Source organism: Rhinopithecus bieti, unplaced genomic scaffold (assembly GCF_001698545.2).
Source record: "Rhinopithecus bieti isolate Rb0 unplaced genomic scaffold, ASM169854v2 scaffold_65209, whole genome shotgun sequence".
Lineage (NCBI taxonomy): Eukaryota > Metazoa > Chordata > Mammalia > Primates > Cercopithecidae > Rhinopithecus > Rhinopithecus bieti.
The window spans coordinates 882,793-899,630 of NW_016826229.1; the positions used below are offsets into that span (position 1 = coordinate 882,793).

A 16,838-nucleotide genomic window follows, 5' to 3' on the forward strand; every position below is an offset into this window, starting at 1 on the left:
AAGAAAAAAAAAAACCTTCAAATTATTTAAAATACAAACACCAATATATGATTTTATTTTCTTCTCTTGAAAATGCTTCAAATAAATTGAGAAAACATATTCCTAAAGTCAGCATTTTAAAATACTGAATTAAAGCTATTTGTGCATCTGAAATCTAAAAACTATTTTACTATTTTTTTCTGGGGAAAAAAATACAGTATTTAATCTTTTCTTTGGTTTGTTGGATGTCCTAGGTATCTTTAGGGCTAGCAGTAAAAATAGTATATTAGCCACCTGGGCAGTATAAAATTTCAAGTCTTGAGGGATAATAAATTATTTCAGTATGAGCCAACCTTACTGCTAAAATGTCACTATACCTCTTTCACCAGGTGTGTGCATACACAGCCAAATGTTATATGCCAATTGATCATTGTTGTTTCCTTGGTCTTGTTCAGGTTGATGGGACAGAAGTAACATGCCAGGTGGCTGCATCTCAGAAGTCTGTTGCCTGTGATGTAGGCTACCCTGCTTTAAAGAGAGAACAACAGGTACAACTTGCATTTCATCCTCCAGTCCATACAAGCCCTCCTCAGCACATATGCTGATTTACCAACATAACATCCTGCTATCATCATTTGATAGGCATCACAAAATAACTGGCTACATACTTAGGGGAAGTTTTCAATATCTGAATGTTTTCTTTAAATTATTAATAAAAATGGGATTTTCTCCATGCAATTCATTCCAAAAGGTACACACAATATGGAAGGTTCCTTTTGTGTAAATATGTCACGCAACATTGGTCAAAACACTATACACAGAGTCACGGAGATCATTTATTAACCCCTGTTAACAAGTTTCACATCAGCTCATAGCTTCTAAATTCAGACAGGTATATGCACCTGGATAACTTACATGTGTCACTTGGAAGTCAAGCTTCTCTAATTCTAATGTGAAGCATAGTAAAACAAGGTGGACAAATAAAGATATTCTACAAATTGGAAAACTTAAGGTATATAAAATTCAGAATCAAATTTGAGTGAGTTTACTTTTATGGGAAGCATTTTTTTTTTTTTAACATTGACCCCTGAGTATGAAGCATCATAGACTGAGAAATTTTAATTTTGTCTTTAGGTGACCTTTACTATTAACTTCGACTTCAATCTTCAAAACCTTCAGAATCAGGCATCTCTCAGTTTCCAAGCCTTAAGGTAAAACATAATGAAGTCATCAATGGAATGATGGATAGCTTTATATTTCTCTTTAAGTAATTTCCTAATGTTTCTTTCTATAGTGAAAGCCAAGAAGAAAACAAGGCTGATAATTTGGTCAACCTCAAAATTCCTCTCCTGTACGATGCTGAAATTCACTTAACAAGGTAGGTGAAGCAGTGGGTAACCTGTTATCACTAACACCAACTCTAGATCAGAAGATTTTTGGCTCATAGCTAAAAAAAGTCCTCTGTATGCTCATTCTTAACTGAAGAATTTGAATTAAAATTCTTGTCAACTAAAATAGAAGTCCACAGACATATCAGTCCCTAGGAAAACCTTGAGTGACCCATTAGGTTTATTAAACTAATGAGAACAGCCCAGAAAGGCAGAGAAAGATCCCTGTAGCCACACATCACAGGCACACTTCACATTGCAGGCCCTCTGAGTAGCTGCAAACATTCTCAAAATGTTGAAACAGAACTCTCAAAGGTCCTGAGAGTTGTCTGCACTTTCTTCTCACTGCCTGCTTCCCATTGTATATGAGATCTCAAGCGGTATCCCCATTCCTGGACATTGAGGCCCCAAGCACAATGTTTTACACACAGTAGTTCCACAATAAATATTGAATCTAGTCACGGTTTAAATATTCAAATATTGAAACTAGATCAAGTCTAGTTTCTGAGTGAAAAATTCCTAACATATCAGATTAGGGTTTTCTTCCAGCCAGGAGGAGATGAGGTTTTTACCAAAGGAGGTCATCCATAAAGAAATGCTTTGTTCCCTGTTTTTACCTGCCCAAAGCAGGCAAACCTGAGAGCAGTGGTGTAAATGTTACTGGTTGATACCAGCTGTCTTTAATTGTTCAGGGGGACGGGTGTCTTGGGAAGTGGGTAACATCCACATTTCACAGGTTCTAATAGATTGATATCACTTTAACTCAGAAATAAAGTGAGTTCATGGCAGACAAACTGGGGCACAGTTGTGCAGGTACACTGGGCCCAGATGATGCCCTCCTACAGGCCTGGGAGCCAGACAGAGTTCTCTAGCTGGTGAAGCACTAGGACAGCTTCCCAGCACAGATCAATGACCCCTGAATAGCACACTGCAGCACTTTCCCAAGAAATCCAGTGACAGCAGGTTTGCCTAATTTCTACCACAATCACCCCAGCCCCTAAGAGCATGGAATCTGTAGATCATTCAATAGTTCTCTGAGCAAAAACAAAAAGGAAAATATGTCATCATGTCTAGAGCTTGAGCCAAAGAGCAAAGATGAAAAGAATGCTTCTGTATCAAGTGAGTTGCAAACAGCACAAGCAGAAGCAAAATACAGTCCAAATAATACATCTCTGAAAAAGTCATCAGTAACTGCAGACTTCAAAGGATCCCCACTTGCTAAAATAAGACATTGAAAACAAATGCAACCAACCCAAATTGATGTTACCACATTACTTGAATTTTTTCCTTCTTATATTGATCCTTTCTTCTAAATATTTTTTGTCAATACAGTCTTTTTATTATTCTACTGTCCTACAATGGCCAATATTTTCCCAGATTTTAAGAATGAAATAAATATAAGATTGAAATGATACTTTACTTTTACTAATTATCATATTAGGCATGTATTTTTGTAATGGCAACTTGAATTCAAATATATTCTAATGTTCTTTAAAATATATCCTCAAAAACATTAACATAGAGAATTATAAAGGACAAAAGCTAAAATGGCTTCTAATCCTACTACCTAGAAAACCCAAACATTAGAGAAAGATACACAGTGAGAGGTCATCCCTCCCCACCTTCCCTAGTGCCACTCCCCATAGGGGACTAACAAGACTTTTCAGAATATCTTCCAGATACAGGGTTGCTTATCTACCAGGATATATGCATATAACACACACACACACACACACACACACACACACATATACACACACACATGCACATTGTATTACCCAAAAGGAATGCTAAAACACTCTTCTATACCTTGCATTTTACATAATCTTAGAAAAGTTTTCATATGAGGACATACGGACCCAACTTATTCCAGTTCTGACTGGATCATAATTTATATAACCAGTTCAATATTAACAAGATATTTGGTTGCTTTGCATTTTTATTTTGTTTGGTTTAACCATCACAAGCAATGCTGCAAAAAAATTTAACAAACATCTTTACAAACTTTTGAAAAAAAAATCCTACCCAGTAACGTAGTGTATTTCTTAGCAACAACTTTGATACTGTATAACTGTACAGTTATACTGTAAAAAAAAGATGGGTAGAAATAGCGATAATAGTATTATTTCTGAAGCAGGATCCCCCTGAGTATAGGTAACTACTATTATAAATATATTGATCAACACTTAAGTAGCCTAAGGAACACTTAAGTAACAAATGGAAAAGTGTCAGATCTCTTTAAAATGCAAAGAGAGACCATATTAATTTAGAAATTGGCCCCATTTAGGATCTCACACAAAGATCTTCTGGAAGGCATAGGAAATAATTCATGCACACACATCCAAGCTTTCTGTTTCAAATCCTAGTCAGTTTTCCCATTTTCCATGTCAGGCTGACAAATCATTGTTTCCTCTCATATATAACCTTGACAAATACATCCACTCAAGTCTCCCTATGACATATTTTACTTTTATGGATTTGGAAAAAATTCGTTAAGGCATAAAAGAGGGAAAGACAAGGTTTTAGTAGAGAAACCCAAAAAAATTCTACTTCAGAAAATGCCCACCCCAAGTTTTTAAGAAATAGAATTAACATTCTATAATTAACATAAATTGTCCAGTGGGAATAAATGGAAAGGATATGCACAGTGTTCTCAGACCCCTACCCTCACCACTCATACCTTAATCCCCAACCCAAAGAAGCTACCCTAGTTGGAATCCCACCTCAGAGCCCCAGAAATGAGTGAGGAGAGGGGAGGTCCCCAGTTTCATTCTAGTCTGAGTGGTCCTATGAGGGTTTCTCTGATCTCATCATCACTTTGCTTGCAGAACTTTGTTGACAATCTTAAGCAAAGAAGTTAAGATCAATCCAGTGTCTTTAGGTCCAGAATACTAAAACCTCTGGGTCAGCCATCTTAAAGGTGGTCTCTACACTAATGGTAGAAACAGATTTGACCAACCCCATTCAGACTAAACCATTTGAATTGGTTTGCAACTAAAGAAGGATAGGAAGAATGAATAATACAGGCATCCAGTAATGAACACTGAAGGTGCTCAATACCCTGTTATGACATTTTAGCCACAGCAAGGTGAAAACCCCTGGCTTATAAATCCATTTATTCAACCAACAAGTACTGACTGTCTACTATGTTAACATGCTAGTCAATGTAACAGTAATCTTGGAAAGACTTCTACTGTCAATTCTAAAGTAATACTTTTGTACTTATTTAGAAACTTGACAATTGGTAGACATATAATGCACAAACTCTTAGCAGAAAGTCCACAAAGAAATATGTTTTGAAAGGAACTTATGTTAGTCTTAGAAACATACATTGGACCATAAGCCCATAACAAGCATTTCTTTTGATTTGGTGCCTTTGTAAGTAAAGTAAAATTTATTTTAACCTAAGCTATAAGATACTTAAATAAAAGAAATATTAACCTTCAAGAACAAAAGCAAACTAAAATATCTGGCTTTACAAACATCATCCAACAGATCTACCAACATAAATTTTTATGAAATCTCTTCGGATGGGAATGTTCCTTCAATCGTGCACAGTTTTGAAGATATTGGTCCAAAATTCATCTTCTCCCTGAAGGTTGGTAAGCCTGTCATAAGGATGGCAAATCCAGGAGAAAGCGAGAAGAAAAAAAAAAATTAGTCTGGAAATAAAAGGAAAAAGTAAAAAGAAATTGAAATACATCTGTGGTTCTCAAACTTGGGTGTGCATTAAAATCACCTGGAGGAATTGTGAAAACACAGATGCTGGGCTTTATCTCCAGGGTTTCAGATTCAGTAGGTCTGGGGTGGGCCTATACATTTGCGTATCTAACAAGCTCCCAGGTGATGCTTATGCTGCTGGTCCAGGTGCCATACTTTGATAACCAATAGGCTAGATCATAGATAAGTAAACAACTGGGCTTTGTGCATAGTTATGTGTCTTGGGTAAGAGATAATTGATATATTTTGAAGGCAAATGTTCAATATTAACCAACAGAGTATTACTATAAAGGTATTGCTGTGGGTAAAAGTATTTGGAATATAATTATTATGTCAATTTATCCTTAGAGACCACTTCTGTTTGAGTTTTCCTTTTGTATACAAATCTGTACAGTAATACTAGGTAGTATCTAAAATATTTTGAACCAAATTCTATTTACTGTTAGTAAGCAATCATTAATCTAAAGATTACTACCAGATATATGAAGATAAATTAATTTGTGAAAGAATAACTATTTTATAATGTAATAAAATTAAATAACTTTGGAAAGTAAAAAGAATTTATCCACTATCCTAAGTCAATACCATTTTTTTGTTTTGTTCATTTCTCACTAGTTTGTTACATGGTTGCAACCCTGCAATTTTGTGATAAAAAAATCTTTAGAAGAATCTTTATGATCTAGATACTATAATAGAATTTATAAAATGTGGATGGTATTTGGCAACTACATTCTTTAATGGGGCATCTATTGGAGTACTAGTAATAACATTCATAGAGTGTGTAATAAGTACCAGCTGTTGTATCAAGTGCTTTACATATGTTATCCCATTTAGTTTCCAGATCAGTTTTGAGCTTGGTATTATTTCCAGGGATGTTATTTAAAATATTTAAATAACCAGTTGGGTATGAGCCCTGGCCAATTAGAACAGAAACCCCCACCAGTGAGAACAGATACTGTACAAGTGCCCTGTGCCAGCACATTCCTACTGAATTTCTGATCATCTTTATTTTACAAATAAGAAAAGCACAGAGAGGTCAAGTTCCTTGCCCAAGCCACACTGCTAATCAGCAGCAGACTGGGACAGCACACCCTGGCAGCCCAACTCCACAGATGCCATTTTTAACCATTTATACCACATGTCTTGTAAGTCACAAATTACTTACCCATTAACATTGTAGATGTTGAGTTTTTTTCCGTTGAGCCATTTATGCCTACTGTTCCATTATTGGAACACGAAGCATGTGGGAGTTACTTATATCCTACTGCTCAAGGTCATCGCCAAGGTATGATTGAAATTTAAAAAAAAATGCAACCTCTGGCATAAATGTGTTTTAAGAGGTGAGACACAGAGCCTTGAAGTGTGACTATAAAGTGATGGCTCACTTTCATTTGGACTCAATCTTACCACCTCATAGTTGCCCTTCATCAACACAGGGGTTACTGGTGAATTTCCTTGCATCACGTACATCCTTTTGCAGTACTGGCACGTTTTATTCTCTACGTAGGTAACAACAGGAAGTGTTCCAGTAAGCATGGCAACTGTAATCATCCACATCCCTCAATATACCAAAGAAAAGAACCCACTGATGTACCTAACTGGGGTGCAAACAGACAAGGTAAAGATTACAAAAGAGTTTTTAGGCCTAAGAGTTTTTAGGCCATTGCCTAAAAAATATGCACTTTCAAGATGGAAATAACCCATGAGATTAGGGTGATCATGTCTGACACTTTACGGATGAGAAACAGACGGTAACTCTTATGCAGCCCAGGTGCCAACTGACTAGCAGTTAATTTCATATCAGAAGAAGAATATTGTTACAAGAAAACAAATGTTTGAGTCTAGGGAATTGCAGGTGGCAGAAATTATTCCAAAAACCCCATTTTGGCCAGGTGAAGATCTGACTTTGACAGGCCCTGTGCAGGCTGGGAAGTGAGAGGCTGAACCTGTATGGGAAGCATAGCAGGTCTTCACAGCTGCAGTGAGGAGCTGGTCTTCAAGCAGCCAGCTTGGACTTTCTCCTGGTAATACTCAACCCTGGCTGTTCATTTTAATCCCTCTGTTTGCTCTTTTAAATAAGAGTGCCCAGACCTAACCCAGGTAATTAAATCAGAATCTCTAGGGATAAGATTCTTACACTAGGGTTTTCTTTAACCACCCCACTCCATCCACCCCGTGGTTCTAGCACGCATCCTGGGCTGACAAGCACAGCTGTAGCCAAACCCCTTGACATTGGCTCATCTTCAGTCCAACAGTTGTATTATTCAATAGTTGCTTTATTCCTGTAGTGTGCATAGGGGGCTACAGGAAAATCAAAATCCTAAAATGTTCCAGAGAAAATTACCCTGAATTATTCACAGTGTTTAGCTATTACAGATTTGCCTCATCATATGTGGGCTATAAGAACCTAGCCCACCTCATCAGTTCACATCAGGAGCATTTAAATACTTCATGTTCACCTGGCAATTATATGAAGTGTGGCCAGGTCAGTGTCATTGAAAGAATCCTAACAGCCCTTCCCAGGCCCCTACAAGTGACAGGAGGATTTCCTAACATGTTGAAAGGAACATTATAAACTGTTTTGTTTCTGAAGTCTGATCAGGTGTTCTTCTTTTATAGGCTGGTGACATCAGTTGTAATGCAGATATCAATCCACTGAAAATAGGACAAACATCTTCTGTATCTTTCAAAAGTGAAAATTTCAGGCACACCAAAGAATTGGTGAGGACAAGTTAACGTGTGAAAGCTCCCCTCACTCATTTATTTCACCTGTGATCAGGACGCTGCTTTTCTCCTACCAACTGATATCATAGAGCTTACTTATTTTGACTGTGATGCTTATATGAGTCAAGACTTAGAAAACATTAGGTTGTGCAAAAGTAAATACGGTTTTGAAACCCACAATTACTTCTGCACCAACCTAATACGTGTTCAAATCTAGGTTACTGGAATTATCTTATGCCACTTCTTATAAAATACAAGTTCCAGATTTCATGACATCAGAAAAACTCATGTGAAGCTATTGTGTTTATGCATTGTGCACTTTGGAAATAAGGCAAAGAGCTGTGAAGGAACTGAGTGTGTGCTACAGAGAAGCCCTTTAAATCCCCCTTCCACATAATACTGATGTTTTTTATTTAGCTGTGAAATATGCTGCTGCACTTCTTTGTTTTCCAATATTTTGTTATTTCCTGCTGTCAAGCTATGCCTGCTTCTTTGGGAAAGAGACGAGTCTAGCATCTGGCATGGTGCTTGGCACATATTAAATATTGAAATAAGTAAACCTTTGGTAAGCAATAACTCCTAAACAAACCACAGCTCTCCCCTATGAACAGTATTGGAATTCTCCTGGTTTTCTCTGATTGCGATTGTTTTATTTTGTGAAGGATGGGGAAAACAGGAAACCAGAAGAATAAAATTATGTTTCTTTTAATGTGTATTAATCTACAAATAGGTAAATGCATGCTGTAACGGAAGTGGGCCATGCTACATTTTGGCCTGGAACATAGTCAATATGTCATAGATTTTCAATTAATCACTTCATTTTTTAATGCAGTTTTAAGTTCATGGAAGAATTGAGTGGAAAGTCCAGAAGTTTCCCATATACCCCGTCCCACACAGCCTCCCCCACTATCAAAATCCTGCACCAGAGTGGTATACTTGTTACAATTGATGAAACTACATTAATGTATCATTATCAACCAAAATCCATAGTTTACATTAGGGTTCACTCTTGTTAAAATCCATGCTGTGGAATTTGACAAATGTAAAATGACATGTATCCACCACTATAGTATCATACAGTGTATATTCACTGCCCTCCACATAATCGGTGCTCTGCTTATTCATTCCACCCGCCCCACTAGCCCTTGGAACCACTGATCCTCTTTCTGTCAACTTTTCTTAAAATCTAGGGAGTCTGTCATTAGGTTTAATGACAAAATTGTAGTACATTTTGTGTATGTTTAATAATTTATTTAACTAGTATATTGTTGATAAACAAGTTACAGTTTGGGGGGGTTGGGTTTTAGGTCTTTTACTCTTAGAAATAGTAGTGCAATAAACAGGCTTGGCATACTTTGTTCCACACATTGCTGATTATCCCCTGAGGCTGTCTATACAGACAGGAAATGGATGGGGCAAAGGGTGTGCGCTTTGTACATTTTGAGATATAGTTCCAAAATCCCTTGAAGGAGGGCAGGAGGGTTAGAACTACTAATAGCTCATGAGATTGTCTGTTTCCCTAGATGCATCCCAGCACTGGGTTTTATCTATCTTTAAAATTTTAGCATTTATTTTTAACTCCTACTAACTTTCTCTCTCTTTTACCTTTGACTCCATACTATAAGAACTGCAGAACTGCTTCCTGTAGTAATGTTACCTGCTGGTTGAAAGACCTTCACATGAAAGGAGAATACTTTGTTAATGTGACTACAAGAATTTGGAACGGGACTTTTGCATCAGTAAGTATCAGTTTTATTTGTTAGATTTATCAACAGCAAGGAAATGTAAGGCTGCACTGACAAGTTCTTCCCTTTGACAAAACAAGTATTCTAGCTAATGTCTGCAGTGGCCAAATCACCCAGAGCATTTCACCCTGGAAGGCAGCACACTTCCATCCCTTTCCAATGCTCATCCAATTTGTCATAGTGCCTCAGAGTCACCTGGGGTACTTGTGAAAGGGTCTGTTTCTCAGACTCCATGCGACCTACCACATCGATGGGAATGGTGTCAAGGTCATCTCTGAGGCCCTGGGCTACAACAGGCAGCCTGCTTTGTCCCGCTCTAGGACTTACCCACTCTCCATCTTCCCAGTCTCCTCTGCCACACCCAAATCAAAGTGCCTGTGCTCTGCCTCACTCCTTGAGCTCTCAGTTAATTGTATGATTGATCTCAAACCACCCAGTAGATGAATCTAGCATAAGGATATGTCTTCCTATATTACAGCCAGGTCATCACCCTGCTCTCCTGTTTTACCTCCCCTGATGGAAGAGCCCAGTGGGCACATGACTTTCTAAGTCATCTCAATCCCCATGAAAAGTTTGAAGAAAAAGCCAAAACAATGTCATTGTTGTTGTTGTTGTTGTTTTTCCATATGGCAACTGTGAATCTGCTCTAGTGATATTTGCTTTCAGCAGGGATTTTGGTAGCCAGAATTTCAATCTGGCATGAAAAAATATAAGGATAGACAGGCCTCCTTAAATTGGACTGCTTGTGTGGCTAGCATTCCTTTTACTGACATGAGCTCCAACTGAGGAAGAAAAACAGAAATTAGTCTGAAACCTCCTGGGGACCTTTGTAGCTCTTACTAATTTTTTTTTTTTTTTTTTTTTTAACAAATAAATCTGTTCCCAAGGTGCTTACAGCCAAACGCTACTCATTTTTTTTTTTTTTTTTTTTTTTTTTTTTTTTTTTTTTTTTTTTGCTTTTACCATTTCATGATCTCTTCAATAAACCCACTTCCTGCTATAGAGTTTTATAAAACTGGAGAACTCAGCACCCTCCAAACTCATCCCTGGAGTCAAATATAAGTAATATTCTTGGATAAAGACATGGAATAAAAATGAATAGTAAAAGTTAGAAAAAATGCAGAACTGGGGAATGGGAAAGTGAGGAGTTGAATATTTCTTCTGGCTTGCTTGCTTTTACTTTGTTTTCTTGTTAGTTACAGTTGTTTCAAGCCTTCAGGACAATTCTAGGTCCCTTAAGATGTAAAGAGTGCTGTTAGTTCTACCACCTTCCCAGCTGCTGCCGTGTGGTGCTTAGTTTTGCTCCATTGGTTCTTGGCTCCTTGGATTTGAGGAACAAATATTTTCAGAGCAAATTTTGCCAACTGGAAGGAACACTGACTGTTGCACATCAAAATGCATGCATGCCAGCTCTGTAAAACACATTTGGATTTTCTCGAGTTTAACACTACATCATTTTAACTGTGAGACTTTTTAAAGTACCTTCCCAACGATCTTCAGAAGCGGTAGTTTATTTCTGGGAGCAAACTTCCTAGAAAGTGTAGTATTTATGCCGCTTTAATGTGGCTATGGTGATTAAACTAAGGAAACACCCTTGAGATGTCAAGGTATGTCAAGTGACATACAAGGATTGGTGTCAAGTCCTACATATCTTCCTCCTTCATGAAAAGTCAAATGTTTATCCTCACCTTGCTTCCAGCAATTTAAAGCAGCAAAGTGCATGTTTCTCAGACCACTTAGGAGGTCCAGTCTGAAGTATGGATTTCATTTCCTGTATTTGAACCCATTGATGCACTGCCTTTCTCTGATGCTACCCTTTCTCTGATGTAGTGCAAGGCAACTTAACATTTCAAGTAATTTCATTACAAAGTGATTGATCAGGCCTCCAAATTGATAGAGTTGCTGCCATTTGTAAGGAGAAGTCTTGTTGAATGCTAGCAGGTGCGTTCCTTCACTCTCCAGATGTGTGTGGCATGCCTACCTCTACTTACTAACCTTGTGTTAATAAGTAGGATATTGTGTGCCTGTGAGAAGGGCCTATTTTGAGAATGCTATAAGAAAAATTCTTTCATCTTTAGTCTTTGGGGATTATGAAACCAGTATTTACTTAACTGCCAGTTTTTTTCTTAAACTTAAACCATTATCAATACTCTTAATGTTTCCCCCAATAATATGTTTAAGAGACTGGTGAGCATGGTTAATTTCTGATCTAGTCATCTATCTTGAGAAAATTAACAGTAACCAGAGACTGAGCCAGTGGAAAGGAAATAAAATGCTCAGTTTTTGGAAATACAGTCTTTCTGGCTCCCAGATATTGTTTAGTAAATTACCTCATAGAGTATGTCCAATAATGTGCCCTAGTAACCAGAAAAACTGAGTCCTAGTAGCCACATCATGTGAAAGCAGCTCTAACATCTGAGCACTGCATTCTACTTTACAGTAGCATCAGACCTAATATAGAGAAAATAGTGAAATAGACACATCAATAATGTTTCTATTGAAAAATAGACCTTGTTTTTTTTAGACGAGCCTTGCTCTGTTGCCCAGGCTGGAGTGCAGTGGCTTGATCTCAGCTCACTGCAACCTCCGCCTCCCGGGTTCAAGTGATTCTCCTGCCTCAGCCTCCCAAGTCGCTGGGATTACAGGCGCCCACCATCACACCCAGCTAATTTTTTATATTCTTTAGTAGAGAAGGGGTTTCGCCATATTGACCAGACCGGTCTTGAACTCCTGACCTCAGGTAATCTACCCCCCTCAGCCTCCCAAAGTGCTGGGATTATGCATATAAGCCATTGTGCCTGGCTGAAAACTAGGCTCTTTTTCTGTAACTAGATGGAGGAATGAATGTAAAGTTATTTTGAATTAGGAAGTTACCAGTAACAGCAGCATAAAATATCCTTCCTACATACCTGCCCCAAATTAAGTGTTATGTGATAGAAACACTTAGATAGGAAATCTGAAGTTATACTGATGTGATATAACAAGCCGAAAGGTTCAGGGCCATGGGTGGTCAAATTCAAGTTTACTTTCAAACAGTATTACTTTATACACATGTACCCAGAAGGAAAATTCTCTTCCCTTTTAAATGTCGGTTTTCCATTCCATTGTGTGACTTGTTCAGGTAAGTATACAAAGATGCCAAGTTTACAATTTTCTCTCATGTTATAAACTTTATTTTTAAAAAAATCTAAACTATGATCTTCCAAGTTAAAAAAGTTCATTTTTAAATCCTCGTTTTTCAACCCAGTTCTCAAGTTCAGATCTCCTCAGGGAGATATTTTAACCCACTCATGTCTTGGTTCCACCCCAAAGAGTAGATTTGTGGTGGCAAGGTGCAGGCATCTACATGTCTTAAAATTACCCTAGGTATTTCTGATGGGCAGTCCTGTTACACAGCACTGGTTTAAACACACACAGATTCTGGACAGGTCTTCAGAACTGTTTGCTCTTGTCACATTCCACCAGGAAATAAATATGTAAATCATAAGCATGCCAGCTTTTCTGCATTTTCTGCTGCTAGCATAAAACATATTCCTTTATGTTCCAGTCAACGTTCCAGACAGTACAGCTAACGGCAGCTGCAGAAATCAACACCTATAACCCTGAGATATACGTGATCGAAGATAACACTGTTACGGTGAGCATATCACACCTTCCCTGTGAGCCTCAGGGTCTGTGATAGGCATTCTATTTCTAAAAGCCCGGAATAGTCACTCTTCTCACCTACATGTATGTAGAAACATCTTACTAAAACTTTAAAGATCTGATGTTTATTATGTTGAGATTTCAGCGAGGGTGTGTGCTACTTAAAAAGCTCAGTGCTATACTTGCCCTCCTCCATGCCCCCGACCCATGTCAGCAAAGCTGGCTTTCCTAGAAGTGGTGATCCAGTGAGAAGCACAACAAAAGGGGCTCTATGTTGTTTGGGACTCCAGAGTGTCTCTTCTCATGACTAAGCCAGCAGCACCAGTTCTTCCTTTCTCCTCCTGCTTACACAAAATGGTCTGGAGCTTAGGCCACAAAACCTAATTATGCTTATTTAAATCATAAATTGTATTTTGAATAATTTTTAAAGAAAGGTACTGAAGCATGCTTAATAAATAATGCATTTATTAGAGGGTTTTTAAAAATAGTTCTCCTTACAACTAGACACTGATACTGTGTGGCATGTCCGTTCATTAGATCTTACGTTCTGGAGGACTATAAATGCTCCCCTTGATTTAAAAAAAAAAAAAAGCTTTTACAGAGCAATGTACTTTCACAGAAAACAAAGGATCTCTGTTCCACAAGCTGGCATGAGATAATTTTCCTTTGCACTAAATCTCTGGTTAGACTGTGCCATGTTTAGATATAGTGGGATTTCCATGCCCAGCTAATCTGCTGGCAGAGCCCTGAGCATTTTCCTCCCAATGCTTGTGTTAGGAGTTGGAAGCCAGTTTAAGAGTCTGCCCCCAAGGCCAGCTTGGCAGTTGGCCTCAGTCCACTGCTCCAGCCTACAGACTTGGTCAAAAAGTGATGGCCCCATGAACTCTAGGCCTCCTCACTCCATGCCTGCGAGTGAAGCTCACAGCACTGGGGCCCCACTCTTGTCCAAGAAAAAATGATTCCACACAACAGAGCTTACTTCTCTGCCTCTGGTTTAGGAGCCTCAGTGAAAGCCCACACCCTCTCTTCAGAGACTAGGGCCTGGAAAATCAGAAATAGAGCCAAAGGAAATGCAAACTTCAAATTCAAAATGCTATGAACTTAGCATTGGGGAGAAGTATTATAGATTTTTTTAAAAGCTCACTTTAGAAAAACAGTGTTCAGACAATATGTGAAACTCCACTGAAGACCGTTTTTAGAACGCAGTGTTAATTAATCGGAAATTCAAATGAACAATTTAAATAAACCCATTAGATTCTTCTTTTATTGATTTTCTCTGAGCAATACTAATAAATAACAGAAGCCAATTACTAGGTGCAAAAGTAAGTGTGGTATCTGCCATTAAAAGTAAAGAAAGGCTGGGCGCGGTGGCTCAAACCTGTAATCCCAACACTTTGAGAGGCAGGCGAATCACCTGAGGTTGGGAGTTTGAGACCAGCTTGGTCAACATAGTAAAACCCTGTCTCTACTAAAAATACAAAAATTAGCTGGGTGTGGTGGTACACACCTGTAATCAAAGCTACTCGGGAGGCTGAGGCAGGAGAACCACTTGAACCTGCGAGGCAGAGGTTGCAGTGAGCTGAGATTGCACCACTGCACACCATCCTGGATGACAAAGCAAGATTGTCTCAAAAAAAAGGTAAAGAAAAAGTATTTTTAATATCAAAGACTGCAATTACTTTTGCACCAGCCTAATATTACTCAGTTGTGTCTATGAAAATCTTTTTAATCTAAACATCAATTTGGATAAATTTTTGAATAAGGTATCTAACCTAAATAATAACTTCGCATGTTCTAAGTGTCTGTTATATTTATTTGAATCCCTAGCCCACTTAAAAATCTGATCCAGAAAATGCTATAGTCATGGGTCCATAGGGATCTGTGGTTCCTTGGGTTAGAAAGCTGTGGAAAAGAGAGAAGAAAGCTTATGACTGCCATTAAGCAGTGAGCTACATGAATTTATCATCACTTTATTCATAAATTTATCAAGCCATATATTTTAGTTCTTGAAGATACAAACGAAAAGAAACACAGTCGCCAAGGTCAGCTGCAAGTTTAGTGCAGCCCATAAATTATATGACAAAAAGCAGCCCATTTGCCACTGCAATTTAATGTTAAATCAAGTAAATAAAATACATATTATCCCTTTCTTTTGCTTCTACATATAGCTCTTTAGGAATATTTTCTAAAGAGAATGGTTGAGACTCTTTCCCCAATTAATTAAATTTTCCCTAATTAATTAAAAACTGAATATACAGTTTTACTGTTAAAACTCAGGGCAGCCATTCCATTACAGCATCTCAAAGATTGCCAGGAAGCAGACATAAAGAATTCTAAGTAGCCTCAAAGACAACTTTCCCACTGAAAAGGTCAACTTGACCCTTGAGATACTATTTCTACTTTTCCAACAATATCAACTTGGAATGAAGTTTAAGTGAAACTAGTATTTTAGACCCAATACAAAGCTGTGGTTTCATCACCATCAAGTTGGGTTAATGAGTTTCTTCGACTCCTCTCCCCAAAGCTCTTTGCTTTCACTTGATGATGCTTTCACTTGATTTGAATGTATGCCAGAAATGGAAGTTTCTATTTCATAAGTAAAATAAGCATCTGAGATTCTCAGGCATGAAGTAGCCACAAGACATTGATGAAGTTAAAGGAGGGAAACTAGAAAAGTTGTATTTTTTAGCTGGATGGACTTTGCAGGAGGATTTTCTCTAAAATTGTTCTGCTAGTGTTTGAGATACGCCATCAAGAGCAAGTCATGTCACCTTTCTAGAGCTGTAGACCTTCACTTACAGAATGAGAGAACTGGACTAGACCATCTCCCCACTTTTTTTGTGGTATTAAAATAACTCAACTGTAAACTGACATTTCCAGATTCCCCTGATGATAATGAAACCTGATGAGAAAGCCGAAGTACCAATAGGAGTTATAATAGGAAGTATAATCGCTGGAATCCTTTTGCTGTTAGCTCTGGTTGCAATTTTATGGAAGGTAAGAAAAGCTTCATATTTTAAACTACAGGGCTCCTGAAGGCCAGCCTTGAATTTGCTTACAAAACACCAGCCTCAGGTTTTATATGGTACCTTCTCTATCACAAGGAGAAAAGAAATGCAAGTTTGTTTACAATTTCCTACTCATGTCATTAAAAACAACCAGTAAGGATTTTATCTTCTTTTAAACTTTCCTTTTATCCAGAGCCCTGCATGTTTTGTTCAGCTTCAAATAAGTAGACGCTGAAAAATGTAGCTTTATGCAATGCAGCTGAGCTCTCTAGATATAAATTTCCTTCTAGCAGGTGATAGATACCAGGTCATCAGTCTGCACACCTCCCTTCAGAGCCTCAGGGATTCCCAGAGGTGTGTCAGAGGACGTGGGCAGCCAAGTCAGTCAGAGGGACCTTACAAAATAAGCCACGGGTGGTAACATTTTTATATCATCACCTTTACAGCTTGGCTTTTTCAAAAGAAAATATGAAAAGATGACCAAAAATCCAGATGAGATTGATGAGACCACAGAACTCAATAGCTGAACCAGCAGACCTACCTGCAATGGGAACTGGCAGCATCCCAGCCAGAGTTTGCTGTTTGCGTGAATGGATTTCTTTTTAAATCCCTTTTTTTTTTTTTTTTTA

General features: G+C 38.0%; 1 protein-coding gene across 1 annotated transcript in view; it reads left to right on the forward strand.

The window, feature by feature from the left end:
* ITGA2 (integrin subunit alpha 2) overlaps nt 1-16,830 on the forward strand; it is a 111,238-nt gene extending 94,408 nt beyond the window's left edge. The window contains exons 21-30 of the mRNA XM_017863362.1: nt 435-527; nt 1,114-1,190; nt 1,274-1,357; nt 4,863-4,965; nt 6,595-6,705; nt 7,707-7,808; nt 9,437-9,550; nt 13,104-13,193; nt 16,082-16,198; nt 16,656-16,830. Coding sequence (XP_017718851.1) covers nt 435-527; nt 1,114-1,190; nt 1,274-1,357; nt 4,863-4,965; nt 6,595-6,705; nt 7,707-7,808; nt 9,437-9,550; nt 13,104-13,193; nt 16,082-16,198; nt 16,656-16,736 — 972 coding nt within the window. The 3' untranslated portion in view covers nt 16,737-16,830. The remainder of the gene's footprint in view (nt 1-434; nt 528-1,113; nt 1,191-1,273; nt 1,358-4,862; nt 4,966-6,594; nt 6,706-7,706; nt 7,809-9,436; nt 9,551-13,103; nt 13,194-16,081; nt 16,199-16,655) is intronic.
* Nucleotides 16,831-16,838: the final 8 nt, after the last annotated feature.